This window comes from Phocoena phocoena, chromosome 10 (genome assembly GCF_963924675.1).
Source record: "Phocoena phocoena chromosome 10, mPhoPho1.1, whole genome shotgun sequence".
Taxonomy (NCBI): domain Eukaryota; kingdom Metazoa; phylum Chordata; class Mammalia; order Artiodactyla; family Phocoenidae; genus Phocoena; species Phocoena phocoena.
This window is the reverse complement of record NC_089228.1, coordinates 36,276,382-36,295,475: the sequence shown is the minus strand read 5'-3', so window position 1 is coordinate 36,295,475 and position 19,094 is coordinate 36,276,382. Positions and strand designations below refer to the sequence as shown.

At 56.1% G+C, this 19,094-nt stretch overlaps 1 protein-coding gene across 1 annotated transcript; it reads right to left on the bottom strand.

Moving 5' to 3' along the window:
* Window positions 1-9,510: 9,510 nt before the first annotated feature.
* On the bottom strand, window positions 9,511-18,525 carry SEMA3G (semaphorin 3G). Its single transcript, XM_065886091.1, has 16 exons — window positions 18,417-18,525; window positions 16,479-16,639; window positions 16,302-16,364; window positions 15,985-16,104; window positions 15,623-15,713; window positions 15,385-15,501; window positions 15,005-15,150; window positions 14,690-14,804; window positions 14,529-14,598; window positions 14,105-14,249; window positions 13,557-13,788; window positions 13,371-13,462; window positions 12,684-12,725; window positions 11,720-11,948; window positions 11,268-11,407; window positions 9,511-9,957 (listed from the first exon to the last, which is right to left on the bottom strand). Exons 1-16 carry the CDS (start codon window positions 18,523-18,525, stop codon window positions 9,511-9,513), a joined length of 2,319 nt encoding a protein of 772 aa, XP_065742163.1.
* Window positions 18,526-19,094: the final 569 nt, after the last annotated feature.

The window sequence follows — 19,094 nt, the reverse complement described above, 5'->3', positions numbered from 1 at the left end:
TCTTTTATAATTGCATCACAATTTTTGTTAAATTAACCTTCAGTGCTGAGTCAAGTGGTACACTATGACTATTTTTCCTCACCTGTACATTTTTTTAAAAATTTATTTATTTTTGCTGTGTTGGGTCTTCATTGCTGCGCGTGGGCTTTCTCTAGTTGCGGCGAGTAGGGGCTACTCTTCATTGCAGTGCATGGGCTCCTCATTGCGGTGGCTTCTCTTGTTGCAGAGCATGGGCTCTAGGGTGCGCGGGCTTCAGTAGTTGTGGCACTCAGGCTCAGTAGTTGTGGCTCACGGGCTCTAGAGCGGAGGCTCAGTAGTTGCGGCACACGGGCTTAGTTGCTCCACGGCATGTGGGATCTTCCCGGACCAGGGCTCAAATCCGTGTCCCCCGCATCGGGAGGCTGATTCTTAACCACTGTGCCACCAGGGAAGTCCTCCTGTTCATTGTTTATTCCCTTTTTTAAAAAATAAATTCATTTACTTTATTTTTGGCTGCGTTGGGTCTTCATTGCTGCACGCAGGCTTTCTCTAATTGCGGCGAGTGGGGGCTACTCTTCATTGCAGTGCGCGGGCTTCTCATTGCGGTGGTTTCTCTTGTTGCGGAGCACAGGCTCTAGGCATATGGGCTTCAGTAGTTGTGGCACGTGGGCTCAGTAGTTGTGGCTCGCGGGCTGTAGTGCACAGGCTCCGTAGTTGTGGTGCACGGGCTTAGTTGCTCCGTGGCATGTGGGATCTTCCCAGACCAGGGCTCAAACCCGTGTCCCCTGTATTGGCAGGCAGATTCTTAACCACTGCGCCACCAGGGAAGCCCTGGTCAGGTGTTTTGTAGAGTGCCCCTCAATTGGGATTTGTCTGATGTTTTTCTTTTCTTTTCTTTTTAAAAGTTATTTTTGGCTGCATTGGGTCTTTGTTGCTGCAGTCTGGCTTTCTCTAGTTGCGGAGAGCAGGGGCTACTCTTTGTTGAGGTGCACGGGCTTCTCATTGCAGTGGCTTCTCTTGTTGCCGAGCACAGGCTCTAGGCGCGTGGACTTCAGTGGTTGTGCCTCACGGGCTCTAGAGCACAGGCTCAGTAGTTGTGGCACACAGGCTTAGTTGCTCCGTGGCATGTGGGATCTTCCCGGACCAGGGCTCGAACCCGTGTCCCCTGCATTGGCAGGCGGATTCTTAACCACTGAACCACCAGGGAAGTCCTTGATGTTTTTCTTATGATTAGACTGGAGTTATGGGTTTGAGGGAGGAAGACCACCCAGGTAAAGTGCCATTTTCATCGCATCAAATTGAAGTTACATACAATCAACATGACTTATCACTGTTGATGTTGATCTTGGTCATCTGGCCAAGTTAGTGTTTGCCAAGTTTTTCCAGAAAAAGTTACTCCTTTTCCCCCTTTATGTACTGTAAATTTTGGAAAGAAGCCACTCTGTTCAGCCCACAATTAATGAGTGGGAATTTATGCCCCCTCCCTTTTTAAGGACAGATTATCTACATGTATTATTTGGAATTCTTCAGCATGGGAGATTTACCTATCCTCTCCCACGTATTTATTTATTCAACCATTTATATCAGTGTGGACTCATGGATATGTATATTATACTTTGGTTTATAATCCAATACTACTTTATTTTGTTGCTCAGATTGTTCTAGCTTTGGCCATTGGGACTCCTATTCCTTTTCACATACTACCATTATTGTGTGTTTCATTTTGGTTTGGTTTGGTTTGGTTTTGAGCACTTATTTACTTTTTGGCACTACAAGATGCCCCAGGCTCATCTTGTATATTTTATTTAATTAATTAATTAATTAATTTATTTTTGCGGTATGCAGGCCTCTCACTGTTGTGGCCTCTCCCATTGCAGAGCACACGCTCCGGACGCGCAGGCTCAGCGGCCATGGCTCACAGGCCCAGCCTCTCTGCGGCATATGGGATCTTCCCGGACCGGGGCACGAACCTGTGTCCCCTGCATCGGCAGGCGGACTCTCAACCACGGCGTCACCAGGGAAGCCCTCATCTTGTATATTTTAAATACCTGTTTTCACAAATGATGTGTCTATTAGAATCAATTACCATTTTATAACCTAGGACCTAGAACATATAGTTCACTTGGGGAGGGTAGGAATAGACATCAAATAAAAATTCCCCAAAGCACCTGCTCCGCTTCCTCTAATTCTTACCTTTGTGGGAACCATGAACTAGGGCGAGAAACCTCAGAATCTCCTTGTGTTTCCTTTTCTGCTCAACCACCCTTTTTCTGGTCAATCTGACTATTTTTCAAATGTTTGCCTTCCTCTCCATCCCACTGCCAGTGTTGAGCTCAGACCACTGTGCCTCACAGGACTGCAGCAAAAGCCTTCTCTCTGCATGGTTTCCTATATCCACTTGCTTTGCTTGGCATATCCATCCTTAACCCTTCTGTTAATTGCCATAAAACATCTGCTAGCTCTTTACTTAGGATGGCCCCCGCAGAGATGGACATCTAAGCCCTTCCATGGGCACTCTGCCATGGCTACCCTGAAATACTGGGCCCTGAGCATGAGCTTTGCAGTCTGGAGAGCCATAACCTCTATCCTCAGCCTGATGGATCCAGCATAAGGGCCACTTCTTCATCCCTAGGCACTCTCCCTGAGCTCTGCTTATACCCCTATTATAGCCTATGTCATTCTCCATCTGGTCCCATAATTGTCTCTCCCTCTAGATTGGAAGCCCCTTATGGGAAGGGACCTTTCTGTCTTATTAACCTTTCTCCCCCTCATGGTGTCTGGCTCGGGACCCCACATGCAGAGGCAGTTTGATGTCTGCTGAATTGTTGGATGTGCTCAAACCCTGCGTTCATAAGCCTGATGTTTTACTGTCAAACACCAGAGGGCACTGTGAGCATGTTGAGGAAGAAGATTATAACCCTTTAGGTGTGGAAGGTTGCGAAGGGCTTATGAAAACTTGCTTCTATTTGGGGATTGCACAGGACTTACTGCTATTCACTTGTTCTTAACACATCCATTCAAGTTTATCCATGAGTTGTGCTCCTGTTATATCTAGAGGTTAGTATAGATGTTACTAATGACACTTCTATCATAGGTCAGGTCCTCAGATAGGACTGCCTTCATGGTCTCCCAGACCCAAAGTGATCCTCCTAACCCCAGCTGCCCTCCTCTCACCCCTAAAAATGGGGACTGCCAGTCCCAAGGGGAATGGGTAATATGATTCTGTTCCTCTTCTGCCCTACCCTCCTGCTGCACACACACACACACACACACACACACACACACACTCCCTCTCTCTCTCTCTCTCTCTCTCTCTCTCTCTCTGTCTCTCTCTCTGACATCAGGGACTTTGGTTGGTGGTTCAAAGGCTCTAACTTCCTGTTGGCAGGGCAGGAGGTTGCTATGAGAAACAGCACCTCCATTGGCCCTGACCCCAGGGACACAGCGTCAGCTCCCTGTGTGCTTCCAGGCTGACTGGAGGTGAATTGCAGCATCACAAGGGCTCCTAGGTATGAGAAGGCTCCCTAACAGACTAAGCCAGGGAGCCCCATTCCAGAGGCGTTGGCTATTTGCAAGGGTCTCATGCCTTGTACATTTTTTCCAAAAAGCAACATGGCAATTGCAGGCCATAAACCAAAGAGTTGATGTTTTTCAGAAAATAATCTCACTTTTCCCTAGCAAACCACCTCTAGCCCTGGGGTCTCTGAGCAGTGTGACAGCATGAGGCCTCCACAGAGGGAGTGAAGCCCAGGAGCTTCTCCCCCTTGTCTTTGGTATAAACTTGTTCCTTGGGCCTGCCCTGAAGTACACCTCTAATAAACAGGAAGACATCTGCGCCATCAATGTCTGTCCCTCACAGAGCATCTGAGACCTGTCTGGGCCATCAAAGCCATCCCCAGCCCCCAGGAGCATTCTGGAAGGGAACCTAGTCTCTCCAGAAACAATTCCCCATTGTGTCCCCTCACTTAGAAATCATAGATATGTTAACAGGCCCTTATATTTAGGCAGGTCCTGCCCTGGCTTTGTGCTAGTGTGTTGTTTTTTCTTCCTTGAACAATGGTCCTTTCCAGTAGGGCCAGCCGTTCACACCATTGTCTGAGACCCTTGGACTACAGGAAACAGCACCAGATTCTTATCAGCTGGCGGGGGTGGGGTGGGGAGGGGGCAGAGTGAACAGATGAGGTCATGCCCATAAAGCAAGCTGCTGGTCTGCCATGTCATTCTTCTATACCTTTATCTGTGAGAGCAGAGACCCCTTGTCCTTCTAACAGGCAAATCTGGGCTTTAAGTGTCTCTTAATACTGTCTCCTCCATTTGATGGCAGACACTTGGACTCTGCTTTAGGTCTCTTGATTCACTTTGGAATCCTCTCCAGCCCACAACTGTCCCCTTGCCCTGGTCTTCCCTCTCTGCCCAATGGGATGTTCTTGGCGGTGAAACACACCCCATTGGGATGGATTAGGGTGTGCCCCAGTCATCCTCGTCCCTGGGGGAAAGGGGTCAAGACTGGTCACCTGAGTCCTCCTCATAGCAGAATCCCTGAGTACAAGCTACTATTTGACTGCTGGAGGCCTGGTGTGAGGGTGAAGGTGGGCATCCCTTTCAAGGGCTCCCTGGAGACTGTGCAGCATTTCCAATCCTCGGTGGAGAATGATTTTTTTAAAGGCATCATTGAGGAACCAGGAGTTTCCTTAATGAAAATCCAGCAGGGAAAGTGAAAGGCTTCATTAGGACACAGCCTCTAAGGAAGAGGGGGCCAGCAGTGGTACCCAAACAAAGGCGGGCTGGGGCTGGGCAGTGGGAAGTGGACACAGGGCCACAGCTGCTGTTACTTCATCTCCTGTGCACCAGGAGGGTGGGTGAGTCTTGAAGAGGAGCCAGGGTGGGGGTCCAACAATACTTGAGCTCTTTAGCAGGTATTATATCCAAACCTAGCCCGCCCCCCCCCCCACTCATTCCTTCTTTCTGCACACCAGGGCCAAGTTTGTAATCTCAGAAATCCCTGGGGGTTTGATCCTGGTGTGTGTTGAACTTTCTCCTTGCCAGAGCCCCTGCAGACTAATACTTGGGTGAGGCTGGGGTTAATCCTTAACTTGGGTGAAAATTGGTCTGTTTCTGAGCAACTGTCTGCTACTTATAAGGAGATGTGGCTAGCTGGAGACACCTCAGTTTGCTGGACTGCAGAGGCACGAGAGAGTTCTCTGCGACCTACCTGGCTTTAGCTGCATCTGGGGCCATTGTGAGCCCACAGAAAAGATAACCTGGCAGGAGACAGACCTGCCTCCTGATGGCTGCTGCCTGCCCACTTCTGAAGCTGGAGGATTCTATGGGTCTCTGGGACCTGACCCAGGCTTAGCTGAATGAAAGGGAAGCACAGAAGCCATTTGAGAAAGTGAAAAGGGCTGTTTTCTGCCCTTATTCTGCCCCTACCCTGCCCCTCACCTTTCCTTAGAAACTAGTCTTTTGGACTGCAGGACAGCCACAAGCTTGGGGTGAATCCCAGCCCTCCACAGTGGATGATGCCAGACACAGGAGGAGCAGGAAATGGGCTGGGGAGGCAGGCTGGGTGTGGGAGAACAGGAGCCAGAGGCAGGGCAGAGTCCAAGCCCAAGGGACAGCAGACTGGCAGCTTGACAGCCCTGGCCCTGGGGTGGCAGGTCCTGCTCTGGTGCCAGCCATGGGAAACCAAGATGTGGCTATTCCATCTGCGAAGTCAGGGGCTCCAGAGTTTGCAGGCTTAGAAGGCAGAGATTAAATGTAAAGGGAGGGAATTAATCTAACCAGCATTTTCCCAAAGTATGCTCTTCAAAACATTAGAAACATGAGGTGGTAACTGCTCCATGGGAAAAAAAAAGGATATAGGGCCACATGTTTTGGAGGATCATGTAGCACATAGTAGGCATGCCAATTAATGAGAAATCATTGTGAGCTCCTCAGGGATTTCACAGGGCAAGCAAGCAGGCAGTGCACAGCTCTGTAGGGGCTAAGGGGAGAGAAATCCCATGTTTATTTGGCCATTGTCGAGGATCTCATGAGACAGTTGTTCCAAAGGACAACTTTTGACTAGCCCCTTTCTCGAAGCCCCTTTCCAGTTCTAAACCTGTTTGGGAAATCATGAAACAGGACCAAAGACCAGGGGAAGTATGAGACTTAGAGGAAAAAGCTGGGAGAGGAAGATAGAGTGAAATCCCTGAGGCAGGAAATAGGGCTGGAGATGAGGGTGGTGGTGAGGGGCTGGGGGAAGTCCATGCCCAAGGGGTCTTCAGGGTGTGGGGGGTGGTGATGTGGGAGCAGAGGCACCGTGTACCCCAGGAGAGAAGAGGGCTCTGAGGTTGCATTCACACAGCCTCCCAGCCCAGCACTCCATACCAAATGGTGCTCTGATGATGCTTCTCAGATGGGTGGTGATTGCCCGAGGCCGGGCAACAGGGTTTCACTTTCTGTGAGGCCTGGGTGCTTGTGCAGGGTCCAGGAGGTGAAGGCAGGGGTCCTGCTCCAGGGCCTGGGCTGCAAGATGGGACTGATGACTGTTAAGCCCCCTAGTCCATAGCACAGATTGAGGAGGCCATCCAAGCAAGAGGCTAATCTCTGTGGTGAGGTGGGGTGATGTCCCTCCCATCTTTAAAGCATCCCTGCCTTTACCCATCTCCCTCCAGCACCAGTGGAGTCTGCTCTTTGGGCAGGAGCATGATGTCACTGGGGGAGTGGGGCTGGGGGAGAGGCGTCTCCTGCATCCTGCCCCGCAGGCCAGACTCTGGGGCTCCCCCTCCTCTGCCAAAGCTGCAGCTCCCACAGCACAGCCTGGCCCCCCAGGCAAGAGCACAGTGGTCTTAATATATGTTGGTATGTGGCTGATGAAGACAGGCACCAGGCCAAGTGTCACTATCACAAAGTCAAGTGTTATTGTGAAAAAGGAGCAGTGCTGCCTAGGTGCCCAGCTGCCCTTCGCCAGCATTTTTTACCCCTGGCTCAAGGTTTTCCTGAAGTTCCAAGAAGTCTCAGAAGCCCGCGGGACAGGATTTTCCTAATTTAATAAGCAATCTCAGCTTCATAGGCAAAGCCCTCTGACTCCTTCCTTCCTCTGATACCCATCTCCTTCCCGTCTAGAAAATGCCACCCAGGGTGGTTTCTCCCTCCTGGAAAGGACAGGGAAAGCCCCTCATTTCCAGCTCACACAAATGGCATCAGTTAATTTAGTACAGAAATTCACAGATACAATAATGGTAATAATTATGTGATATAAGTATTAACTTCATTCCTTTCCTTGCAGGTTGTGTGGAAAACCCCTGTGCTATCCTCACCAGCTCTCAGGGGTGGTGACGATAAAAAGAACAATAGTAATTATGAGAAGCGTACTTTGAAGACAGAGAAACCACAAGGCTCATCTCAACATATGAATACAAAAATAGAATTCACACATAGAAGCATTTCCAGGAGTGAATAACACACGGTACCGTGGAAGCGGGGCGGGGGTGGGGTATGGACCAGTAGAAGCTGTCCATAATTTTCCAAGCGCAGGTGTTCCTTGTTCAGGATTTTTAACTCCTTCTCCCGCTGTTTTCCAGAGTAACTTCCCCAGGGGACCCAGCCTAGCGGCCAGTGCAGAGCCTGGGATAGAGGGGCAGAGCTGGCTGCAGCTCTGACACCCATTCCTGGGGCTCTGCGCTGTCTCCCCACCCTCTCCCATGGCCTCTCTCTCCTCCTCCCCTCCACGGTCCTCCTCCTCTGCTTTTACGTGCTGACATCCCAGCCACAGCTACCCCAGGCCAGAGGCTTCCCAAAGTGCTGTCAGGTTAACCTCAGTGCTTCTGGTTCACTCACTGTGCAAAGATGGGAAGAGGGGCCTTTTTCAGACTCCAGTTCTCTAGAGGTGGTAGGGGCTGGCGGGGGGGCGGGAAGGAGTGCGGGGGTGGCTCGGATAAAATCCAAGGCAGACAGAGTCTGGGTTTGAGTTCAGTGGGGCAGGAAGCCCTGTCTTGCTTTTTATCTGTTTTTTCCTCCTTCCTTCATCTTGGTTTTTAATGGAGGGAATCTCAAACCTGATGCTCTTGTCTCCCTCCTGTCGGTTTTGTGCGTCACTGACTTGTTCACATGCAGGCTGGGAACAACTTTTCATTTAGTCCTCCTCCTCCTCCTCCTCCATGCTCCCCAGCCCAAGAAACACATTACTACTGATGGCAAAAACACCTCCCTACATGCCCAGACACATTGCGTCCTGGCCACCTGATCCAGCAGCACCCCCCAAGAACCAGCAGGACTTAGAAGCTTCCCCCTACATTTTTTTTCCCTTAAAAGAAAGAAAGGCTTCATAAATGAACCGTCCGTGACAAACCCTTATTTAGCAGAAACCAAAGATCCCAGGGTGGGAAACATCTGGCTCCTGGGCTAATTGATGCCTTCTGGAGTCCTTGAGAATGCCCGCCCCTGGGTCCCATAGGCGGTCCTAGGGTCTCCCACCCTCTCCCCATCTCAAAAGCCTCAGTCTTAAAAAAAAAAAAAAAAAAGCCTCAGTCTTCTGTGGCCTCCCAGGCAAAGCCCTGCCCCTTGTCCTGACCTACCAGCTGCAGCTTGCTCCCAGAGCTGCCACATCCCCACCCTCCCAGGCTGTGGGTCAGCTTGCATTGCCCCGGGAAAAACAGCCCACTCCTCAAAACACCCCACACTTCCCCAGCTCCCCTCTCCCTATCTCTAGTCCACAGAGTTGGGGGATAACATTCTCCTAGAATTCACCCCCTCCCTGCTCATCAACATGGAGACCCTGATGCTGGGGAGGGGCAATCCCATCACGGGGTGTGGGCATCCCAGGAAACCTGGCCTGGCTGCTCCGAGACCCGATGAAGGGATGTCAGGCTGGGAGGTCCAGACCATCCCCAGGTCCCAGGGAGCTCTAGTAGTCTATGCTTCTGTGATTCTGAGATGCAGAAGAGGGGTTGTGGAGTGGCAGGGAACTACCAAGATATCAGGGCACAAAGTGTGAGGGGGTCTTGCTGTTCCACCTTCTCAGCGCCTCCACTTTCCCTCCCCACCTCGGTCAGGGTAGGTCTTCTTAGCAGGTACTAGCTTAGAGGCAACTTCCACCCCCCTCAGCTGCCTGAGGGCCCGCTGCCCAGACACCTCCTCAGCTGCACCCACACACCCAGTCTAAGGGTCACTCAGGATGGCCATTGTTCTGCAGGCTGGGTAAAAATCACCAGCCCTCTTGCCTCCGGCACAAGTGGAAATGTGTTCTGGAGGCCTCATTCAAGAACAAATAGCAGGCCCACTGGAGTTGCCAGCAGCCCGAGGGTGCTGGCTCCAGCCTGGGACTGAGAGCACAGAGAGCGGCAAGGAACAGGCCCAGGACATAAGGCCCTCCATCAGGCCCCAGCCTATCCTGTGGGTTGCCTGGTAGGGGTCTGGGGGCAGAGATTCCCATCTCTAAGAGGCAATCAGGCATGTTGGCCCCCTCTGCCCTAGCTGGGTGGGTGGGAGAGGCTGGGGGCTGCTGCTGGCCACTTGGCCCATCCCGACCACGCCCTCCTCCTCACTCTTCTATGTGGCCTCCACCTCCCGGGGTGTCCGATTACGCTCGGCTTGCACCCGGCTCTTTACCTTCTTGCCTAGTTCCAGCCCCACCCAGCTCTTGCCCTTGGCCTGTTTGCTGCGGCCTCGGCTGCGGGAGGGGCACCACACACGCTCACAGTACTCATCCACCCGGGGCAGGTTGGCAAAGCCGATGAGCTGCAGGATGTCCTTATACCAGGCCTTGGAGGGGGTGGAGGCCGGGCCTCCTTGGGCTGCAGGCTCCTCTGGCCTCGGCTCCCAGGGGAACAGAGTGTCAAGCTGTGCAGCCGTGATCACCTCCAGAGCCAGGCGGACCACCACCTGGGAGAAGCCGTGCTCCAGCGTCTTGCAGGTGTAGGTGCCCGCATCCAGGCGGTTGAGCCTGCGGAACAGCAGCCCCTGTTCCGTTTGCAGGACGCGCTCATCTGTCTTCACCTGTTGGGGGTGTGGGAGGGCGTGAGGGCGCCTGGAGCAGGGCCTGCACCATCAGCTTCTCTGCCCCTGCTTTTCCAAATTTGCCATCTCAGGGCTCGTTCTCCCCTTCCCAGCAGCTTGGCCGGCTCAGCATCCTCGACCGTGAGCTAATTGCAGGCAAGGACTCACCTTCCCATAATCCAGGACAGGGCCTTCTCAAAGCTTTGACTGACTGGTTTCTCCCCTACTCAGAGCTCTGGATCCCCTGTCTTGGCCTTGGGGGGCCCTGGCACATATTCCCAGGGAACAGAGGGTTAAAGAGTATTTATGGGCTTTTACTCAGGGGGGCTATACCCCCAGACCAAGGACAAGAGCTCCCCTCCACTCTACACACACACACACACACACACACACAGAGCCCTCCCTGTCTTGGTCTGCATTGCCCACTCCCCCAACAGTGTAGGGCCCACAGCCCCATCACAGGTGGAACACGGTTCCGATCCAGCCCTGTCTCTGGCCTGGACCCTGTCTGGGCTTTAGTCCGCACATGTGTACTTTGAGGCAGCACTGCTTGGGTGGTGAGTGTTGTGTAACTCCATCTCATCGCTCCCCTGCCCCTTCCCCACTGGGGGAGACTTCTCAGTGCCCAGCCCAACAGCTGGCCCAAGGCTGGCCTCCTCCAGTTCTCAAGCTGGAAGGAGAGCCCCTCCTGTAATCAACCCACTCCCTCCTCTTCCCTACCCGTGGGAGTGGCTTGCGAATGGTTCTTCACCCTGCCCCCACCCACACCCAGCCTCAGGCCCCAGACTGAAGCCATCTCTGGGCTTGACAGACTTTTCTGGATGGGGGAGGAGAGGGCCTAGGCAGACAGCTGGACTCCAGGGAGGACGTGTGGGGCCAGGCAGTGTGTGAGTGTGTGTGTGTGGTAGAGGTGTGTGTGCAAGGGCCAGTGATCAGGGGCCCAGGCCTAAGGCAGAGGAGGACCAAGAACCCCTGGGGAAGAGACCCCTTTGAAGATGAGCCATATGTGTAAGCATGGGGGCCTTCCTGACCAGCCTAGACCCCTTCCCTCTCTTCTATCTCTGCTACCCCGCTCTCAGACAGAGCCTAGCTCAGTGCCCAGGAGTCTGTGGGCTCCCTGTCACTGGAGAAGTTCTACCACATCTGGCCTGGGTGTTCCCAGATGGCAGGAACAGGGGCACCTCCTTCCAGGCACCCCAGGGGCTTTAATACGTACTTTTCTTAAGTTGATCTTGGCAAGTTCCCCCCAGAGTTCATGGAGGGGTATGACCTCAGGACACAGGCAGGCTGGAGCCAGGGTCCTTGCTCACCTGGTCAGGCCTCTTGTTCCCTGGCCTCTGTAAGAACCAGCGCACAGCGGCCTGGGGGTACTTGGGCAGGCACTCCAGGAAGGTGCTGTTGTGCTCTGTGCCGTAGATTGTGGTGGTCGCCACAAGTCCCGCAGTCTCCTCTGGAAGGATTTGGAGGTGGGCTCAGCTCAGGAACTATAGGACCCCTGGGACCACCCACTGACTCCCTCAGTCCAGGAGCCCCCATGAATGCGACAGGGACCTAGGTGTCTACTGATCCCTAAGCCGCTCACTCTGCCTAAAGACCCTAACCTATATGCTGACAGGAGCTGCCCACCTACGGAAACTGTGGACTGCCTGTTACTACAAGAACGGCCTGAGGTCATACTTCACAGGGGTCAAGCCCAGGCCACAGGGGTGAGTGGGGGCCCTGTGAGAGCCCAGCTGGCGCCCCCATGCCCGCTGCCACTCACCCTCCTGGCTCTGGCCCAGGCACTGCAGGGCAGGGTTGCCATGCCGGATGTCCTGCCGGCGGAACCGGCGCTTGCTGGTGCCGGGCCGGTAGCGGGTACAGGAGGCACCATCCCAGGCACAGTACGGGTCCCGGGCCAGGCAGCACTCTGCACAGGCACTGCCATAAGTCTCACACTGGTGCAGCTGCAGCCGGGCCACGCCCAGCCTCGAGCCCACATACAGCATTTGCTGGGAGGAACATAGGCAGAGCCCGAGGTGAGCCTGTGCTCTGCCTGGAAGCAGCTAGGCTCTCAGCTCCCTTGGCTTTCCTGAGACCCCTGACATTTGCAAGAGTCTTCCAGAACCTCTTGAGTGCACTCCCAGAAGAAAAAATGTTTATCACCCACCTGATCTACGTCAGATCCTATGTTAGGACGTGGAGGGAATGGGGCACACCTGGGCTCTTTTCTCTAAGGGGTTTCTCCAGACCCTCCCGGCAGCATACCTTTGCCCTCTACCCCAATGGCCTTTATCCTGTCTTGCCCCTGACTTTGGAGGTGAGTTCTGCTTTAAGCAATCCCAGTACAAAAGTCGAGATTTACCCAAAGATGAACTGGGGCAGATAAACTTGGGGAGATTTTGCCACTTGCAAAAGGACACACAGCAGGCCACTAAAATCTATTTGATTTAAAATCTGCATCTTGTTTTCAAGCATGTTTTTGTCTCCCCTGAGGAAATGGCCTTTGTGGATCTCCCCTTATCTGAACACATGCTCACTTACTCCGGGCCTCCCACTCCCACTGGTTTCATGCGTGGGAATCTCGGCTCCCAGCTGAACTCTCAACCCTCATTGCAGGGCTTAATCAGGCAGCCCCAGGGCCTGCTGTGACTCAGCTTTCCATCAGACAACAGCAGTGCTCAGGGAAACTTCAGGAGACAGGTGGAGAGGAAGGAGGAGTGGGGAGAGATGGCAGCTACTCTTACCCTTTTGACGGAGATCTCCATCTCAGTGATGGGTGTTGGCACCTGGGAAAGAAGGAAGACCTCCCCTGCGTCCCTGTTTTCAGCCTCTTCCAGACTCTGGGTGGAAACCATCTTTTTCCCAGGTCAGTGCACTCCCTGGCAACTAAGGCCAGACAGTCTCTCCTACGTTAGAAAGGTCCTCTCTCCCTGGCTGGCCTCCAAGGCTTGGCTACAAGCACAAACCTCTGGGGTCTCCTCCCACAGTCCTGTTCCCCAGCAATGAGGCAGCTGTCCCAGATCACCCATCCCATGTGGGGAAGCACAACAGTTCCCCAAACACAGATGATCCCCTGTCTGACTCTATAGAGGGGTCAACAGAACCCCTTGGGGACTTGGGGTGTCAGCTGCCCCTCAGTGCAACTTGGCAGCCCCTGGCAGGGCTTTGTCAAGGGGTGATCGCCTTGGCCATCCTTCACTGGGCCCCCCAGCTCTCAGCTCACAGACTGCGTCTCCAGGCCCTGCAGTCATTTCAAAGCATCGGCAAGGCCTCTGCAGTAGTGAGCGTCATCACTTTCACTCCCCACTGGCCGCAGGTTCAGTACAGCAGGCCCATCTCCCTCCTGTACTTTGCTCCTGCTTTCTCGTAGCCAGGCCTAGACGCAGGGACGGGGCTTGAGGGGACCCTTCCCATCAGTTGCCCCCACTCACCTTAAACACCTGGAGCTCCTCCAGAACCACCTCCTCAGGTTCATCAGGGCCCCCCACCTGGAGGGCAATGACCTTGAGCACGGAGCCTGAGTCTGGGGCAGGGGAGGAGGTGTCAGTGGGAGAGGAAGGGGCAGCATAGGTCCTCACACACCTCCCCTGCCCGGCCACCCCACTCAGCCCACCCACCCGTCCCCAGGAAGATGACGTCATAGGACCCGTCCTCTGCCTCCACGCGGTCCACCACGATCTGACGCAGCTGCTGGGCAAGGTGGGTTTTGACGAGGACGGGGCGACCTCGCCGAGGACGCACTGGCTGGAACATAAGTGGGTGGGCTCGGGCAAACTGCAGCACCTCATCCGGGTAGTCCTTGGTGCTGCCAAAGGGTCGTCCTGGCTGTGCGGTCATCTTGCTGGGGCACTGTGGGCAGCAGCAAAGGGAGTGCCTGAAGCTTCCTGTGATGTCACATTCCCCACCCCAGTCTGTTTCTAGGCTCCACTGGCTGGGCACGCCAACCTCAGAGGGACCACTTGTGGACCCTTCATGCTGTAGGAGAGACTCCTTAGTGTGGTCTGGGCTCTGCTCCCATCCTCACCCCACCCAGCCCAGCTGCTCTGGAGCCCCAGCTCAGCCGCTGCCTTGGGGCTGCATGCAGACACAGGCCTGTCCTCAGGCAGAGCCCCTCCTGGCATCTACTCAGCCCTCTTCCCTGCCCTGGTCCCAGGCAGATACTTACCACACCAGGACGGGGAAAGGGTACCTTGCCCGCATAGGCCCCCCACTGGTGCTGGGGACCATCTTGGTGGGCAAAGGGCCCCTTGAAGACCTCCCAGATATCAGCCATGTGGTACACGCAGACGGCATAGCCCTGGAACACAGCACTGCCAAGGGCGGACAGGGACAGTCAGGCCAGGGAGGCTGTCAGAGGCGGGAAGGGGGCAGCCTGGTTCCACAGGTAGGACAGAGGATGATGGTGCCTGCAGTCAGCAGAGACCAGAAAACGAGGACCCCCAGGCAGAGAGTACAGCCACGGAGTCACCGAGTCAGGGACAGAGACGGGGACCCATGGCGAGGCCGGACGTGAAGGCAGGGGCTCAACAGGGGAGGCTGCAGTGCAGAGACGGGGCCGGGGTGGAGGGGAGGGGAGGCCGTGTGCCCACCTGACTGTGCTGAACAGAGCGTACACCTCCAGGCTCTTCCCTGAATTGGGCCACAGCAGGAACACGTCCTCTGGAGACAGAAGGCCACGACCAATGCCCGCCACTCACTGGCTCTGAGCCCTCCCCAGCCCTCACCCAGCCTGTCCTGGCCATGCCCTTACCCAGCTGGTCAAAGTGGGTCTCGGCACCTCCAGGGCCAGGCACGGAGCAGAGCAGCCTGGCCTTGAGGAAGGTGCTCCATTTGCTCACCAGCACCCGCTGGCCGCCTGCGTCATTCTGGGGAGTGGGGGCCAGTCAGCCTTGTGTCCCAAGGACAGGCCCCGCCTCCTGTTCCTCCACCCTCACCCTTGTGGGGGAGGCATGGATATCGGCTCTACACCCTCGCCTCAGTTTGCCTACTGCTGCAGTTTGGGACAGGTCTGGGAAGGCACATACGGCCAGGATGTGAACCTCACTGTCCCTGCCACAGCTCTCACCACACAGACGCGGCCCACGCGGCTGACAGTGACACGGCCCGGGCCTCCGTCAGGTGCAGGGACTGTCTCCGAGAAGAAGAAGTACACCTTGTCATCGTCCTGGTCGGAGTTGTCAGGGATCCGGGTGGCCATCACAAACCTGGGCTCTGTGAGTTAACACAGTGAAGCTGGTGGGGGCCTCACAGAGGAGGACAGGGTTGGGGGTGAGCCAGTGAGGAGGGGAAGAGGTGCAGGGACCCCACTGGAGGCTGGAGTCCCAGGCAGTGAGTGGGGATGGGCTGCCCCTCTGGTCCCCACTCCAGCGTCAGCTCTCCCACCTCCCTGCCAGTGCCAGGGGCAGACCCCAGCCAGCCTTGCCCTCAGCAGAACCCTGGGCTCACCGTGCAGGAGGTTCTGGTCAGAGTCAGAACGCAAGGCCGGTCGGGGACCCCCACTCCGGAAGATCATGGCTTCACGCCCCAGGAAGTCGGCATTGAGGCCCGTGTACAGCTCCCCTCCTAGGGTGAGGGTAGGGTCAGGGGAGGAGGGCCAGGCCCTGTACCCAGACCCCATCTCATCCCAGTGACATTGGCCGGCTCCCACCCTTGTCATGCCCGCCCTGGCCTGGGCATCACCCACCTACAAAGGTGCTGGCGAAGGGACGGCTGGGCTCGTGTGGGCACCTCCCCCGCCCACTTTCCACACTGCGGGGCTCCAGACGGAGCACATGCTGGGGAGAGGGAGGGAGGGAGGAGAGGCGTCACCTAGGAAAGCAGAGCCAGCCCCAACCGGGGCTGCTGCCCATCGCTTGCGGCTGGAGAGTGGGGGTGGGCGGAAGGCGCCCTCATTCAGGACCTTGCCAGCAGGGTCAGCTCCCTGGCACAAAGGTGCCTTTCAGGCTCTGACCCCTCTGCCCTGACCCAGGCTCAATGGGGAGCGTTCAGACAACAGGGAGGAAATGTCACTGCTTCCCAGTCCCTTGCAGGGCCGCCCCGGCTCACCTCTCCACGATGCCCAACGGCAATGAGAGCGCAGGTTGGCTGGAAGGCACCAGTGCCACAGGCCAGCAGGTGGGTCCGGTTGTGGGGCTGCAGCACCCGCACAAAGTTGGCACACTCCACCTAGGGGGAGGAGGGGGGTGGGAGGATGATCTAGGGCAGGTGGGGGGGGGGTAGATTCTTCAGCACCATCAGGAGCTTTCAAGATCTGCTTAAAGTGGCCCCAGAACAGGCACCTGGGGAGCAGCACCAGGCTCTCCTGGGGATCAGGGACTGGGTGTTGGTCATGGTGGGGGGCAGTCACTCCTGACATCACTCACCGAAGGATCTCTTCCCTTGTGAACACACTCCTCCCTTTGTCCGGGCTGCGGTGGCCACAGCACCTGAAACACAGCCTGTATGACCCCTGACCTCATAGCCTCAGTTGACCCAGCTGGCCTCCCATCTGGAGTTGCCCAGCTCTCAGACAGAGACGCTTCCCGGTCAGTCCGGCTCACCTCCCGGGGATCCAGCCATGCCTGGTCCAGCCGCAGTGAGTAGATGGCATCGCGGCCGCCCAGAAACAGGCGGTCCCGGTACTCGTCCAGGTAGAGGGCCCGAAGGTCCAGGGAGCCCCGGGGACCCAGAAAGACGGCAGAGCGGTTGGCAGAAAGGAGGTCTAGGAGGGAAGGAGGGAGGGGGTCAGGGCCTGCTGCTCAGCCCACTTTTCTAGCCCATCTGTGGAGGTGGAGTGTCCCAGCTGTGCATTCACCGTCCCTGCCCCCACTCATATCTGGAAAATGTTTCCATGCAAGGGGTGCTGGAGGGCTTCAGGGAAATGACTCCTGGGGGTGGGTGGGACAGGGGCTCTGAGCCCCTCACGCAGCCCAGCCTACCCAGGGGCCTGCCCCCTACACCTTCACTCCGTGGCCCCCTGATATTCAGTTAACATCTCCTTCCCCCTGGCCCATCTGTGCTCTACCCAGTCCCTAGGGAAGATGGCCCCACTGGCATAACTTATGGCAGCAAGCTGGGTGAAGTGCTGGGAGAGCCTGGAGGAAGGGTGGGTGGTCTGAGAAGCGTGCAAGGCTGACTCAGTGGGACCAGCAGATGGACAGGGGAGAGCGTTTCATCAGAGGGAGCACCTGGCTAAGGCCTGGGTGTGGGAGAGGCCAGGTATGGCCAGGTGGATCTCTAGGCTCTGGTCCAGCGATATGGCTAAAGAGGGTTTTCTCTTCCATAGACGCTGCCCACCAGGCCCCAGGGATGGGGGTGGCTCTCTGGGGATGGTGACCCCAGGAGGTGGGGATCCTGAAGTAGGTCCTTGGGGTCCAGCTAGGTGGCTGGAGATGATGGGTGGGCAAGGGCAGAGCAGCAGGATGTGGTGGGAAGGGGCGATGGCCACCACTGGGAAGGTGAGGTATCCAAGCCCAAAAGGTCATCCTCTCTATCCCCAAACACTCACTCTAACCCCAAACTCATTAACAGCCTCTTCCAGGAAGCCCTCCATGCCTGACAGTACTTTGGAGGAGATTTGCCCTATTTGAACCTTTTCTTGTAGCCAGACTTAGCCCAAAGCCACAGCCCCAGGGCAGGACCACATTCCACAACCGCCAACCCCCCCACCCCCGCCGTGACTCCCTTCAGACTCTCCAGAGTGGAGCCATGTCTCCTGCCTCCGACTCTCCAGAGAAGGCCTGGGTCTCCCTCCTTGGACTGGGGTTCCTGGGGGAAGGTGATCACCCCTCTGGTTTCCCCAGGAAGAAGAATCTGTGGAGAGCCTTTGTCTCATCTGATTCAGAAGAGGCCTGTGCCAGCTGCAGCACAACATATCAGGTTAGATCTGCAGAGGAACCTCCTGGGCCAGGATGGGCAAAGAAGGGAGGCTACAAAGAGCCTAGTGGATGGAGGGGAAGAGGAAAGGCCAGCATTGCAAAGTGGGCTGCAAGAGGCAGGAGGGGGAACAGTGCTGGGGCATAGGGTGAGGGACCACACTTCAGGGCGGACGAGAGGGACAGGATGCTGCCCTCTTCTCCACTGTCTGCCCTGGGCAAGGGGCCCAGCTGAGAGCAGACAGATGCTCCAGACCTGCCCTCTCTGCCCCCTCCCCATCTCTCTCTGCCCATCTCTGCTGAGGTCTCTCTCCTTTTCTCAGCAGTCCCCTCAGTTTCTCCCCCAGTGTGTCTCTGTCTCTCCCACCTCCACCCTGGCCATGTCTTCCAGGACCTGTCCCCCTCCCCCTGCCTTTCTCCCAGGCTCCTGCCTCTGGTGGCCAGCGGGGAGCACATGCCAGGGAGTGACTGTAAAGTCCTTCCCACAGCCTGTGCTGGGAGTGACTGCATCCCTCCTGCTATCAGAACAGACTGCCCTGGGCTGGCTGGGGTCCCATAGCTGGGGTATGGCAGGGTCTGGGGCTCCCAGGGACACACACACAAACAGGGTGTGCACTGCCCTACCTCGGTAGGAGAGCCGCAAGCGAGGCATGCTGGGGCCAGGGCTGAGGCTGCCGCCGCGGAGCAGGAGGCCCCACAGGAGGCAGCAGATGGCCCAGGCTGAGGGGGCCATGCGGGAGAACTGGGGCACCAAGCTGCTTGTAGAGCTGCCCTGGGTCCTGCCGCTGCCGCTGCTGCTGGTTGTAGTTTGCTCCGTAGCCGCCAGGCCTGCCACTTATAAGGCAACAGCTCCACCCCGTCCCAGGCCAGGAAGGCGGGGAGGAAGAGGGAGGGAGCAAGTGCCCTGCCATCCACCTGCAGCCTCTCATTCCACCTCGGCTGGCCCAGCTGATGCCTCTGTGTCAGAATAGCTAGTTCCCCATTTTGGGAGACTCCTTCCCAGCTGCGCTGTGGGTGGTTTATACAGAAATGTCCACAAACCCAAGTCCCTAAGCTCTAGCAAAATGTCAAGGGGGGAAATAGCTTGGAAGGGAAATCAGAGGTTGATGGGCTGGGTGGGGGGTTCTAGCTGGGCTCTCTTTTGCTCCTTGCCCCTCTGGTGCCCATGAAAGAGACCCCCACAGACTGATTCTGGGCCCTGGGCCCTGACACCAAGGGCCCAGCCCCCTGAAGTCTTGGTCAGGCTCCCCAGTTCCCCAGGCAGGGCCCGAATGCCTGGGGGGAGTCATTCCAGCCCAAGGG

What these genes read in the sequence shown, in the direction of transcription:
- SEMA3G (XM_065886091.1), bottom strand. Translation starts at nt 18,525, where the DNA reads ATGGCCCCCTCAGCCTGGGCCATCTGCTGCCTCCTGTGGGGCCTCCTG. An exon ending in TGGAGATCTCCGTCAAAAGG is followed by an intron (nt 11,949 to 12,683) that starts GTAAGAGTAGCT and finishes TGTTCCTCCCAG; the next exon opens with CAAATGCTGTATGTGGGCTC. An exon ending in CCTGGGCCAGAGCCAGGAGG is followed by an intron (nt 11,408 to 11,719) that starts GTGAGTGGCAGC and finishes AAATCCTTCCAG; the next exon opens with AGGAGACTGCGGGACTTGTG.